Source organism: Ostrinia nubilalis, chromosome 17 (genome assembly GCF_963855985.1).
Source record: "Ostrinia nubilalis chromosome 17, ilOstNubi1.1, whole genome shotgun sequence".
In the NCBI taxonomy this organism is placed as follows: Eukaryota; Metazoa; Arthropoda; class Insecta; order Lepidoptera; family Crambidae; genus Ostrinia; species Ostrinia nubilalis.
This window is the reverse complement of record NC_087104.1, coordinates 3,007,905-3,022,645: the sequence shown is the minus strand read 5'-3', so window position 1 is coordinate 3,022,645 and position 14,741 is coordinate 3,007,905. Positions and strand designations below refer to the sequence as shown.

General features: G+C 39.1%; 2 protein-coding genes across 3 annotated transcripts in view; one reads left to right on the top strand and one right to left on the bottom strand.

The window, feature by feature from the left end:
* Window positions 1-14,741, bottom strand: part of LOC135079833 (hemocyte protein-glutamine gamma-glutamyltransferase-like) — a 29,025-nt gene that overhangs the window by 4,081 nt on the left and 10,203 nt on the right. The window contains exons 5-11 of the mRNA XM_063974448.1: window positions 7,448-7,580; window positions 5,166-5,349; window positions 3,846-4,063; window positions 2,521-2,727; window positions 1,846-2,065; window positions 1,234-1,392; window positions 417-537 (exon numbers count right to left, since the gene is read on the bottom strand). Of these exons, the coding sequence (XP_063830518.1) occupies window positions 417-537; window positions 1,234-1,392; window positions 1,846-2,065; window positions 2,521-2,727; window positions 3,846-4,063; window positions 5,166-5,349; window positions 7,448-7,580 (1,242 nt within the window). The remainder of the gene's footprint in view (window positions 1-416; window positions 538-1,233; window positions 1,393-1,845; window positions 2,066-2,520; window positions 2,728-3,845; window positions 4,064-5,165; window positions 5,350-7,447; window positions 7,581-14,741) is intronic.
* Window positions 10,251-13,135, top strand: LOC135079836 (uncharacterized). Of its 2 annotated transcripts, XR_010258906.1 has the most exons (3): window positions 10,251-11,889; window positions 12,093-12,301; window positions 12,747-13,135. XR_010258906.1 is itself a non-coding variant. In XM_063974450.1 (2 exons), the coding sequence occupies exons 1-2, from the start codon at window positions 10,610-10,612 to the stop codon at window positions 12,196-12,198; spliced, it is 1,386 nt and encodes a 461-aa protein (XP_063830520.1). In that variant the 5' UTR covers window positions 10,251-10,609; the 3' UTR covers window positions 12,199-13,135. The 2 variants fall into 2 exon arrangements, 1 of the variants encoding a protein (XP_063830520.1); XM_063974450.1 differs by having other exon boundaries at window positions 12,093-13,135.

Sequence of the window (14,741 nt, the reverse complement as noted above, 5' to 3'; positions counted from 1 at the left end):
GACTATGTTATAGCTAAAACCTTCGTTTGTCGCCTGTCATCCGCTTTGCACTGGAGGAAAGTCGAACCTTAACTTCGAACTCCTATGTTCTTCTGATTAATTTCGTTGCGGGTCCAATGACAGTTTAACTTTCCCCCGGGACAGACTTGACCTTCACTGGTTGGGTTTTTATTGGCGGACAAACTGTAGATCCCGCATACACAGGAGTTGCAGCGGTGGGAACAAGTGGTAGGAAAATAGTCCCGTTATAAGTTACAGCTAACTATCTTCTACTCATAAATTCGCTCTGTATGTGTAAGCGTTTACCGCTCATCCTGTCTTCTTATTTTATTCAAAGGTTTAGCAGTAAAACCGAAAAAGAAAACATAATTCTGACACTTTTGCATTAATCATAATATCAGTGTATTAAGACTTACCTCGTCAGCATCGTTTTGGACGTCCACCGTCACTCGGAACTCCTTGCCGATCATCACTGCGTCGATGTCTCTGAGGTTGAACTTGACATCAGACTTCAGGGTACTGGCCACAGCGTAATACCTGGTTAAACAAAAGACATCTATCATCCTAGACTGCATCTCACTTAACATCAGATACGATTGCGGTTAAATATCTGCCTTGTACTGCATAAAAAAAAAGTAGGGAATCAGTCTTATGGAGTCAACTGCTTAGCGAAAATATGTTTTTAGGATGTGCCTTCTATCTCCCATTTTCTTCATGCAACCACTGCTAGCTAGGTACCTTCTTTAGGCTGTTGCGCATTGAACTAAGAGACGTCTATGTATGAGTCCTATGCAATTTATGTATCTTTTATATCAAGGTATCTTCAGATCACTGACATCGCTCATTCTTTATTTTATTTAGTAGATTGGTGTTGTTTCTGCAAAATTTTCAGTCTTTCAGCGCGGTCTATACCTTTGTTCCGGTCTAAATTCGACCTTAAGTCCACCTTAACTTAAATCTTCTATCTTCTATCTATAAAATAATCTATAAAATAATCTATATAAATAAAAATGAATTGATGTTCGTTAGTCTGATTAAAACTCGAGAACGGCTGGGCTTATTGAGCTGATTTTGATTTTAAAATGTTTGTCGTAGTCCAGGGTAGGTCTAAACGGTGAGCAAATACGCGCGCGATATTGTTTTTCTGTGACAGACAAAATTCCACGCGGATGAAGCTGCGGGCGGAAAGCAAGTTTGATAATAACTATACTGAGGATTGAAATAATAACTAACCTCTTCGCCCTCTCCGAGTATCTGACCCCATTCATGAGCGCGAGCCTCTCGGAAGCAGTTCCCTCCCTGTGCTTGTACTGAGCGGTGATGTCCTCCCGATCCTCGTCGCCGAGGGGGTCGAAGATGTACGGCTTCTTGGTGAGGACCATGCGGCCGATGCTGTGAAATATAAATATGTTTATAAAAAAGTTTCCATAACATTAGCTGAAGGTGGATACTAAAATCCGAAGACAGGGAAAAATAGCGCTTATTGAGGGAAGCCTTTAACCATTCTTAGTGGACTGCTATAGACTTATGATGTCCTATAGTCATAATATGGTAATGTTATTTTTTATCAAAAAAAAATGCGATGTAAAGAGGCGATAGAGCGGAACCAAGGCTCCAAAGTGTTTGCAAGAGACAATTCTATTGGGCAAAACCAGCTGAAGACGGCGGACGCACGTCAACAAAAGCCGAGGTTCTGGGTGAGATCGAAAGGTTTTATGGACAGTTATATACCTCGGTCACCAAACCTGTTAATGGCAATTGTTCCATTAATAAGAAATTCCATATCCATCGAAGAATAAACAAACAACAAACAAAATAGATTATGCTGTTCCAAAATATACTCACTGGAAGTTATTGGAGTCAACCATAGAGTAGCCAGTCTCAGCTTCAGGGTCGTGTCTCCACCGCATCAGGTCGGCGTTAACTGACGCCAACATGAACTCAACGTCATAGCCCACCCCGATGACTCCTTGCTTGATGGCTTCAAGCGACGCCGGCCCGCACTGGTACATTCCTGATGATGTCTCTTGGGGCGTCGCGTCGATGGCTTGCCAGCCGCCGTAGCCTGTTAAAGATGAAGTAGTTGAGAATTGGGAACTGATTACGATTACTATAGAATATAAATTCAGGATGAATATCAGCTGCTGCTTGGACGTAGACCGATGACCTCGTAAAGGTAGCAGAAAGGTGCTGGATGCAGGCAGCTACCAACCAGGCGATATGGAAATCATTTAGGGAAGCCTATGTTCAGCAGTGGACGTCCTGTGACTAATACAGTTCTCTGTCGTGCCGTAGACTGATGATCTGGTGAAGTTTGCGGGAAGCACCTGGATATGGGTAGCACCGGATCCGTCGTTGTGGAACTCCTTGAAGAGGCATTTATCCAGTAGTGGACGGCATTTTGTTGAAAGGATAGTAAAATGTCTAACCGTATTTTAAAGGGTTTCGTGAGTATCGACGTTTTAGGTCCATTTTAAAAATACATTCTAAAAAGAATAAATACAAGGAACAAAAGATAACCTGGAGGAAGGTCAGGCCTAGCCATCCATACATCGTTCCACACGTGGTAATTCCAGATGGAGTCAGCTCCAGAAGGATTGTTGGGGTCGAAGTCCAGCTCTTCCATGGTTTCCGTGTAGTACTTGTCGACTGTCAGGGATTTGTTCGCGTCGTGGGCTGACACCAGGTTTGACACCACTCGGGAGGGGATGCCGAGGGCGCGGCAAACTGTGGGTAGAGAATTTGCAATGAGGATAAGCAAAAAGATTACACGTCATTTTGTACCAAAATGCTCACTGCTTTAAGATATGTGTTTTAGCCGAATTAATAGCAGAAATGAACGAGATTGAACGAATGAGCTAAAATATTTCAAGGTTGGCCAACATAATAACGCAAATTTTTCTTAATATGGCAACAATTGGGTTATCACGCGATAGCGGTCGATAGACTTTTCTATCGATGGTCCCATGTTAGGGAAAATGATAAAATTATCTACGTGATCGAAAATTGTCTTATCATATCATGTCATTGTCGATGCGCGCATCTTAGGCCTACAGGTTTGACACCACTCGGGAGGGAATGCCGAGGGCGCGGCAAACTGTGGGTAAAGAATTTGCAGTGAGGATAAGCAAGAAGATTATGCTATTTTGTACTATAATGACTTGTTTTAAGGCAGCCTTTTCCTTCTTTCTCCTCTTTGTTTTGCTTTGCAGTTATAGTTATAGTTGGTAAGTTTTGACTAATCAAAAATCCTATTTATATGGATTTTTATATGTTCACAAAAACACGTACCTTTGTATGCAAATCTTTAACCTTTCCCAAGAAGCTATCGCTCATGATAAGAATTAAACCAAACCCATTCGAAAAGTTAAATACCTAGATAACCTTTAGTTGAAAGTTTGTTCTGTTCCGACAATCGTTTTGATAACACTCTTCATTTAGCTCAGTTTTTAAAGAGATTATTTTTACTAAGCGCTTAACTCAAGTCAGTGCCCGAGGTATGAGATCTATCTATTACGTCATAAATGTCAACGGGAGAGGTGCCCCTGCCGCTGACATTTATGACGTAATAGAGCTTACAAATCTGAAGTGTTTGGCTATTGTCGCCTCTTAAATCTTTCTTAATATAAAAACTCAAAGGTGACTGACTGACATAGTGATCTATCAACGCACAGCCCAAACCACTGGACGGAATGGGCTGAAATTTGGCATGCAGGTAGATGTTATGACGTAGGCATCCGCTAATAAAGGATTTTACGAAACGCCACCCCTAAGGAGGTAAAACGGGATCCACGCGTACGAAGTCGCGGGCGGCCGCTAGTTGTTGTATAAGTTAAAGATCTTACCAGTAGTAACAACACCGGCGAACACCCAGCACTGTCCATACGGCACCTCCGTCTGGGTTTCCAAGTACTGTGCCAGTATATCCACGGACCCGGTCCACTCTGACGGGGCTGTCCCGTCCTCGTACTGCCCGTCCCAACGCCCCACCAAAACCCCGGCGTCGTCGTTGGAGTTCACGATCCGGGATATGACCCGGGTCATCTTTACCGGGTCGCCGCGTCTGGAAAGACCCTGTGTTTAGATCGAGAATGCCATAGAAATGACCATTTTGCAATAGATGCTATCGATGGAACGTGGGTATAGACTAGACTCAATCAAAAATGAAATAGAATTATCCAACTAAATACCGACAGAAAAAACTGCTTCTGAAGAATCGTTTTAAAAATTCCAGTATTCGTTTTATTATTTGTAGGTGTTGGATTTTTAGCTAATTTAAATCAAAATTGGATTCTGAAAAAAGTTTTGTCTTACTATTAACAATTATTAATACATAATAACAAGCAACTATTAAGTATGTTAAGTATCGTAAACTTTAGTAGCACACATCTTAATTAACACGTCTATTTCGGGCATAGGTATTCGTCTATTATTCTTCCTGTTTATTTGAACATTTACGACGTAGGTACCTATTACAACTAAATCATTGGGTAATTTAAATAATATCACTTTTTTGGCGTCACAAATGTAGGTCACTATGAAGGTTAGAAGTATCGTAATTATTTTCAAAGTCACCCGGCAGAAGGAAAATCAATTCATTTTTTTTTATGAACAGGGTTAATTAAATAGTAGTTATTCGAGGAAGCTTCTACAAAAAAGACAATAACTTATAAGAAGTGTATGTGTGTCGCTGTGTTGAATCCTTTTATTTAGTGTTTTACACACAGTTGCCTACCATCAACTCAGTTAAAGAAAGTCCCAACACATTTGTAACGTGCCTCTACATAACATACGCGCAGCGCGTTTTTCTTATCAATACTAGTTTCGTCAAAACCACGATAAATTCGCATACATAAGAAGTACAGTTACCAGCACATCAGACTAAACATTTTCATAGCAAAATAGCCTGTATTACAACGAGTTAAACGCCACTATTTTTATTTTAACTTAATGTGCTATTTTCCCTAAAACACGGTCGAGCTAACTGCGCACCACGCTGAATGCGACTCTCCCGTCCGTACCAGAGTGTCGATATGACGTCACGGTTGGCAGGTTAACTCGACCGGGTTATAAGAATCAAAAACTACGGTTTCTAAATGAACTCAATCACAGATTTTAATCTATGCATAATGACATTGTCAGTGATTGTACAATAGATAACTTACTGGTGGAAAGGCATATTAGCGCGGTCCAGCATAAACATGCAGGCTGGCAGTACCACTGCATCGAACTGGCCGAAGAACCACGGCTTGCCTCTGGTGGTCTTGATGGGGCCCACCCACACCTTGCCGACGTCGTTTAGGACATACTCCTGGAGGAGGGTGCAGTCCTCCATGTAGGTTTGGTCATCTGAAATCATGATTATAGTGAGAGGATCTGAGCAAAAACTTCACAGGTTTTCGCCAGTGGTTCTGGTATAGCAAGCGAGAAGATTTGGATTGTAGATTCCGGGTCCTGAGGTATGAAGATGTGGATATAAGTCCTAAACATAAAAATATTATAAAAAGTCTCTCCTCCATTCTAATCAAAAAAGTCGGCAGAACTATATTCCGAATGGTGGGCAAGCGATTTTGAGGAGCAGTAAAGGGGCCGTCCATATATTACGTCATTCTAAATTAGGGGGGGGGGGTTGGTCTGCGGATGACGGTAAATGATAGATAGGGGGGGGGGGGGGGTGTTTCGAAATTGACGTCATTCTTATTTATTTATTTATAGTTTATTGTTCACGTACAAAAAGATTATTTCTAAAAAGAAATTTCTTCCAGCACACCTAGTAAGTGAGACTGCAAATGTGAGAGGCGGCTAAGGCGCGTACAATACTAAAATAACTCATAATAAACATACATAATGCATCATAGATGTACACAAATACAGTAATAACTACAGATAAAATACTCTAACAATAATATTACATATAATACTAGCTGCCCGCCCCGGCTTCGCCCGTGGTACTTACATGTATTATACATACAGTGGGTGAAACTAGACCTATTTTTATCGACAAAAAAGAGGTCAAATTTTTTTTGAGATTTTTTTTTAATTTTTTATAGTATTTTTTTTCTTCCAGTTATTTATTGTAAAGAAATCGTAATAACTTTTAAACTAAGAGGTATATCCTGATCAAATAAAAACAGTAATAATGCTAAATAATAGGCGATACTAAAAAAATACATAAAATACTCAGAAAATGCCAACAAATAATAAAAAATTATACTTTTTGAAAAAAATCTGCTTTTAAATACGTGTTTTTTTTGGTTATTTGATAAATTTCTCCAAAAAATGCCCCTATAACAGGTGGTTTTTGTTACTTTGTATTATTCTCTATCGTATTATCTTTGTAAAACCAAAAATCGCATGTCTCTATCGATATCATAACGTTTGCAATGATCGTTTGAACTTAGCCTCTCCGGGCGCGCCAGTCAACGCTTCGTTAACAACGAAACTGAAAATGGGTCTAGATTTGTAATTTTGATAAATACGAGTTAGATTTCAAATAAAAACAAAAGATTTCGAAGTAAAATAAGCATTTTAGTTAAAATTAAAATTGTCCCTACCTGTAGCGGAGAATAATGTTGTTGCAGGCCTTTGTTCAAACGATAATAGCAAATGTTGTGATAGGGATAGAGACATGCGATTTTTGGCTTTACAAAGGTAATACGATAGAAAATAATACAAAGTAATAAAAACTACCTGTTATAGGGGCATTTTTGGCGAAATTTATCAAATAACCAAAAAACCACAAATTTAAAAGCAGATTTTTTTCAAAAAGTTTCATTTTTTATTATTTGTTGGCATTTTCAGGGTATTTTATGTATTTTTTTAGTATCGTTTGTTATTTAGCATTATTACTGTTTTTATTTTATCAGGATATACCTCTTAGTTTAAAAGTTATTACGTTTTCTTTACAATAAGTAATTGGAAGAAAAAAAATTCTATAAGTAAATTAAAAAAAAAATCAAAAAAAAATTTTGACCTCTTTTTTGTCGATAAAAATAGGTCTAGTTTCACCTAATTTCATATGTACACTTTAACGTGACTCACACTGTATAAACCTTCCTTAAGAATCACTCTATCTATTAAAAAAAAACCAAGTGTTTTAATTTTGTAATGACGTCAATTTTGGGAGAAGGGGGGGGGGGGGGTCATTAAGAAATGACGATAGGATGATTGTAGGGGGGGGGGATCTAAAATCTGAAAAAATCGATGACGTAATTTATGGACGGCCCCAAAGCTTGTCTTGATCTTAAACCTGGTGAGTTAAAATCCCGTCCCCTATTTCTTCATAAGTAGATGGATGCTTCTCATTCAACATGAGAGCTCATCACAACAATCCGACTCGAAGGTTAGTGGATCGTCATAGACCTATTAGTAATTTTGTAACTTCTTCAACAGGACAGAGCATTCCAGTAAGTTATTCTGTAATTTCTTCAATAGATTATATTCTTACCAGCATTCCACGGGTTGAACAGGATGTACAGGTCCTGGTCGAAGTCGTAGATCTCGCGGGCAGTGGAGTTCTTCATCCTGGTGATGACGCGAAGGGCCCAGTTGCCGATCGGCAGGGTCACTGGAGTTGACACCTAAACAGGCAAGATGATTAATAAGCACTAATCACATAGTAATAGGACTCCGAATTTAAGGATTTTTTGCCCAAAACAAACACGCCCGTATTCACAAACGATGCTTGCTTAAGTGAAGCAGCAAATCGAACGCATAGTGTTGAATAGAGCTCTGTGATTGGTTCTTCATATGTCACCCTGTGCGTTCGCGCGCACTGTGAAACCTCGAATGTTTGTGAATACGGGTGTTATTCTTGAACGAACGACTTTTTCTAAACTAAGCCTACTTAGTTACCCGACTGCGCCAGAAGAAGGGTTATGGTTTTTATTTTAAATGGAAGTTCAAGTCAGTTACCCACTCATTGAAGGAACAGACATTTATTTAAACCATGTTTTGATTCTGAGTTTACTTGTTTGAACCAAAATTAGCGGAGGACAAATGGGTGAACCATACCTTTGAAATACCTAATTATGTTTAAATACAGTTTAGGTATAACGTTTATTATTGTACCTGCTTGTTAAAATAAATCTTATCTATTTAAATGCAAAACACGAAGACAGTTTAAGACATTTATTTTTCTCGGCGCGTTTTTATTTGCATAAGAATTCAATTTATAACGTAATTTGGTCTGACGCGAGTATGTTTTTTATTTAAAATCGATTTGATGCCATAATAAACTTAATAACGTATTTATTTTTATTCTTTTTTATACAGTGAATAAATTAGTTGTAGTTATAATCTACGCGGTAAAGTGAGTGAAGGTTAGAAGATCTTTAATGAGAATTGCATGGAAGTGGCCCTTTTTTGTAGAGTTTCGTAATGAAGAGATAAGTTTATTTATAGTTCTCTATCAATTGTGTTTCTGTTTTTCATATTATCATTAGCTATTACAAGTCCACTGCTGGGCATAGCTAGGCTGGTTCGTTTGCATCTGTTGCATTCATGACTTCCAGCACCCTTAACTAGATCGTCGGCCCACCGGGTCTATTCTGTTAGCGATGTCGCTTGCCCATTATCACTTCAACTATTTGAAAAGACATGGTCGGTGAAATTGGTTTTAAGAAGATTTTTTTATTGTGACTCTTAGTACAAATGTGAAAAAACTCTCCGTAGAGAGCTGAATGACTTTTGGTTTATTGGAAGGATTAAATTACATTAAGGATCTCTATCTATAAAAGAGAAAGGTCACTGACTGACTGACTCACTCATCACGAAATCTCAGAAACTACAAGCGCTAGGAGTCTCAAACTTTGCATGGGGTTTCCTTTTAGAACTTAGGTGCTCACTAAGACGGGATTTTCCAAAATGCAACCCCTAAGGGGGTAAAACAGAGTCCACGCATACGAAGTCGTGGGCGGCCGCTTAGTATAGGATAAAATAAAGCCAATTGAGAAAAAACTGATAAAATAAATGACCAAACTTCTCTGCGATATTTGCATAGTAAAGTAACAAATAAAATGCCATCTTGTTAACTATTTGCCTGTTTTGCATAGATATTTTCTAGATAATAATCTATTCAGGTGCGAAAACTACGCATTATTTACGACCATTCTTGACCCAAGCATTTGCAGAGTTAAATAAATACAGAATACCTACATTTGTTCATTTGCACGTAAATCACGATATTAATAAAGATGTTGAGGATGGCTTACAACCGGATTTAATAAGATTAGTTTTTTTCCCTGCGACTTTTCGACACAAACATTGCCTAATTTGAAGCCTACATGATGTGTCAGTGTAACCCGTTTTCACCATCAATCCCAAATTTTTAAGTGACCCCTATGGTAATACTTATCTGTCATTTTGTCTTCATAGGGGTTACTTAAAAATTAGGGATTGGTGGTGAAAACGGGCATAAGTATACCATAAACATTCTAGTTTCATCCATTCCCACAAACGTTCGCGTTTATGTATACCTAGATTTAAAAAGCTCTATAAATGGCTCTGTAATACTGTTTTAGTTATTTTTTTCTCTATTTTTATAAATGTTTGATTTACTTCCAAATAAAATTATTTGATTTGATACAAAGTTACGTTTAATAGTAAGTACAAGTGGTACAAGAGCTTCTTAAATAAATGTTATTCTCATTCATATGTATGAAGAATTATAATTCAATTAGCTTATCAATTTCTATTTTAATTAACTACGAGTACCTCTATTATTTAACAATTACTCTACTTATGTGTTAAACAATTCGCAGTTACAGATATGATAATGTCGCGGTTCAATCATTCTCGGGTTTATTACGAAATTAATCGATTACTGTTTATACGATTGTTAATCGATTGCCTATTGTTTATACGATTGTAATTAATCAAAGTTGACGAAGCATTTGCATTTTTCTTTGTTTTCTTCATTCTGTATTATAATATTTATTCAATTGTTTACGAGAATTTGAAACAAAAAAATTAACAGTCTTTTGTTTTATCTGCTTAAAACGTCATAGGTATGAAATACCTACTCTGTAGAGTTAATCATGGGTCGTGTGATAAAACTGTATAAATATTTCGTATCATATAGCAAAGTTAGTTAGTTAGTTTTATTAACTTTCACATTTTCACTAGGCATATCCACTTTTTCAAATGACAATATTACATGTAACAATTACCTAAAATAGGTTACTTTAATCCCAGATGTAACCAAACTTACTTACGCCCGTATTCACAAACATAACTGTAGGATTGTAACATCTATGGTGTAAATACTCTATTGTTTTAAACTCTTTGGATGAACGAACGAGTGTGAGCGAGACGAACGTATGGAGAGTGAGTGAGAGGGAAGGAAAGGGGTCATGGCGGCAAGACGGTTATGAGTAAGTGTGGCTCTGTATTTTATAAAAGAAGAATAAACATATTGTTGGAAGAAACTGATTTTCCTTGCGAAGCCCCGTCCCTACAAATTTTGGGGGCTCGTCCGGGATAATTATCTTCGCGGTGGACGGTGTACTTCGCGAGAAAATCTCAAAAGACGTACGAGCACACGCGTACGACGACGCCATTGTACCGGCCGGCGTGTTTCAAGATTCAGACGGAATCATACGACGGAAACATGCCGAACTACGGCAAAGAAAGACGTAAAAGCCGACAAGACGACTATGAAGATTGTGATGACGACAATATCACGCATAACCCGACGCACATGTTGCAAATGACGGCGGAGTTGGTGCCTAGATACAGCGGGAGAGATAATACCTATCCCGTGTCACGCTGGATTGAAGACGTCGAGAGCAACGCGGAAATATTCGGTTGGTCTCCGTTGCAGCAGCTGCTGGTGGCACGAAGGTCACTGACGGACACTGCGCAGCTGTGGCTCAGATCCGAACGTCCGTTTAAGAGCTGGGACGACTTGAAGGCCGCGATATCGAAAGAATTCCCAGACACCGTGGACATCAAAGCTATTCACGAACAAATGAGTGCTAGAAAGAAGCGGGTGGATGAAACATGCCTCGACTATATGCTGATCATGAAGGAGTTAGGCAAGCGTGGCAAGATGCCGGACTACGTTGCGATTAAATACATCGTTGACGGAATCGTGGACGTAGAAACAAACAAGATCATGCTGTACGGTGTTACAACCTATAACGACTTAAAGGAGAAGCTGAAAATCTATGAAACGATATCAAGAAAAATGCAGAGTGCTGTGCAGCAGAGGCGTGCAGTGAGTACAAGCAAGCAGCAGAGTGATCGACGAGGGTCGTGGAAGATTCGGTGCTATAGCTGTGGAGAGACTGGACATGCATCAACTGATTGCCCGCATAAAAGCAAAGGTATGAAGTGCTTCAAGTGCAACCAATTCGGCCATGTTGGATCGGCTTGCACTTCGACTGCGACGGCGAATCGGAAGACTTCGGAGGAGTTCGGTAAATCTCGGCAAGACGACCACAGACAAAAGAAGAGCGCTATGTTCGCGGCTGACATCACTCGAGACTGCGGCGCCTCCAGCGGTGAGCTATGGAACGAACTACAAGACTACCAACATCATGACAAGAAGCGGACGATGTTCACTACGTCAAACTCCATAGAAGGCAGCGCCCCTAGCGGCTCCAGTACGAACGACGACGAACCAAAGATGGCGACATTTGTTTACGACGAGATGTCAACATTGTCAACCTCTCAGATCAACAAAACGGAGGAGAAAAAGCCGGTTATTGTGTTGACAATGAATGAAGTACCGCAAAAAGCGTTAGTTGACTCCGGCAGCGACGTGAATATCATATCAGAGGACGTTTACATCGAGTTGGGAAAGCCCAAATGTGAGAAAGATGATTTGGTGCTATCTGGAATTGGACAAGGAACAGTGCGTTCGTTGGGAAAGTGTCTCCTAAACCTGTGCGTAGACGAACAATATTATTTAGACGTAATATTTCACGTAATCAACAAAGAATATTTACCTTACGACGTAATACTAGGACAAGAGTTTTTGAATGACGTAACAGTTGTGATTAAAAAGGGTTGTGTAAAGTTTTATACTAAAGAATGGGAACGACTGGGATGTTATGTGAGTGAAGTATGTTCATCTAATTCTGTTGTAGGTCCCATGAAAGATCCAGCTTTGAGAGAGGAAGTCATCGAGTGTATACAGAAGTACAAACCGGAACAGACGGAGGAAGCACCACTGCAGCTCAAGATTGTGCTTAAGGATGAGGTACCTGTGGCACTACGACCGCGACGACTGGCACTTAAGGAGCAGGAGATTGTGGAGGAACAGATTGCAGAATGGTTAGAAAAGGACATAATACGCGTAAGTCACTCTGAATATAGTAGTCCATTGGTTTTGGTCAAGAAAAAAGATAATTCCATTAGAGTTTGCGTTGACTATAGGATGTTGAACAGAAAGATTATGAAAGATGAGTTTCCATTACCAGTAATTGAAGATTTAATAGATAAATTAAAAGATGCCAAAGTGTTCAGCGTGTTAGATTTAAAAAACGGGTTCTTTCACCTGAGAGTAAGTGAAGAGTCGGTAAAGTATACATCTTTTGTTACACACAATGGACAATATGAGTTTTTAAGGGCTCCTTTCGGTTTGAGCATTTGTCCGAAGTATTTCATGAGATTTATAACAATAATCTTCAGAGACCTATTAGCGAAGGTAGAAGTAATTATATTCATTGACGATTTGTTGATTCCTGCAAAAGACGAAATTCAAGCTGTGCAACGCCTTAAAAATGTACTTATGATTTCAGAGCGATATGGGTTAGAAATGAATTGGAAAAAGGCAAAATTGGTTTGCAGAGAAATAGAATATTTGGGACACTTGGTTAAAGACGGAGAGGTGAGACCGACCACTGAGAAGATAGATGCAGTGATGAGATATCCAAAGCCAGCAACAACAAGGCAAGTTCGCAGTTTTCTTGGTCTAACCTCATATTTCCGAAAATATATAAAAGATTATGCACAGATAGCTAAACCACTAACAGATTTATTAAAGAAGGACATTTTGTTTCAATTTGGTGATAAAGAGATAATAGCATTTGCGACTTTGAAGCGAAAGTTAAGTGATTCTCCAGTACTAAAGATTTATGACTCAAACCTACCTACTGAATTGCATACAGATGCATCAGCTGTTGCCTATTCTGCGATACTAATGCAGCAGCATGAAGATGGTTGGCATCCTGTATACTACATGAGTAAGAGAACCTCAGAGGCCGAATCAAGATATACAAGCTATGAGCTAGAAGCATTAGCTATCATAGAGGGAGTGAAGAAGTTCAGAGTTTATTTGTATGGTATCCATTTCAAGATAGTAACTGATTGTCAAGCCTTCGAGCTGACGCTGAAAAAAAAGGATTTGTCACCAAAAGTTGCTCGCTGGGTATTATACCTAGGTCAGTTTGACTATGAGGTTGAACATAGGACTGGTTCGAAGATGCAGCATGCAGATGCATTAAGCCGGCATCCATGCATGACTATCACTGGAAATAGCTTACAAAACCAAATAAGACTGGCTCAACAAAACGATGATGGTTTGAGAGCAGTATGTGAAGTGCTAAAGCATCATTCTTATGCAGACTACTGGTTAGACAACGGACTTCTATATAAAGGAGAGCAGAAGCAGCTAGTTATACCGAAGTCACTAGAGAAAGAGATCATAAAACAAGTTCATGATAAAGGACATTTTTCTATGAAAAAGATGAAGGAGATAATTAAACAAGACTATTACATACAAGACTTAGAAGAAGTTGCAAGAGTTTGTGGTTACCTGCATACCTTGTCTGATGGCAACTAAGAAGGCTGGGAAACAAGAAGGCTATTTGAACCCAATAGATAAAGAAGGTATTCCCTTACACACGCTTCATATAGATCATGTAGGACCATTGACAGACACGAAGAAACAGTACAACCACATTTTGACAATAGTAGATGGATTCACAAAGTTCACATGGATATTTCCAACTAAGAGTACAACGAGTAAAGAGACAATTGAGAAGCTGAAGATGCACCAACAGCATTTTGGAAATCCTGTAAGAATAATAAGTGACAGAGGAACGGCATTCACCGGGGGTGAATTTCAAGATTATTGCAAAGAAGAGAATATTCAACATGTTACCATCACGACGGGTGTACCAAGAGGAAATGGACAGGTAGAAAGACTACATAGGACTATTTTGGCTGTGTTGACCAAGTTGTGTATAGAACATCCATCATTATGGTACAAGCACATCAGCCGAGTGCAGAGGGCTATAAATAGTACCTACCAGCGTAGCATAGACACGACTCCATTTCACATGATGGTTGGTGTAAACATGAGATGTAAAGAAGACCTGGAAATATTGGATTTACTAAGACAAGAAGAGATTAATCAATATGATGAACAAAGAGAAGACATTAGAATGAAAGCTAAGCAGCAAATACTTCAGGTACAGGAGGAAAATAGGAAGACTTTCAATGAGAAGAGGAAACCAAGTTCTCAATACAAAGAAGGAGATTTGGTGGCCATAAAGAGGACTCAGTATGGACCGGGTTTGAAGCTGAAACCTAAGTATCTAGGACCGTACCGGGTGACGAAGGTTAAGCGGAAAGATCGTTACGACGTAGAGAAGATGGATACTGCTGCTGAAGGGCCTAATAAGACGTCCAGCTCAGCTGATCAAATGAAGCCGTGGCCTAATTAGGTAAAGTATCTTGCTATTTTAAATAAGAGGTGATGAATGAAAGAATTTGTAAATTAAAAACCATTT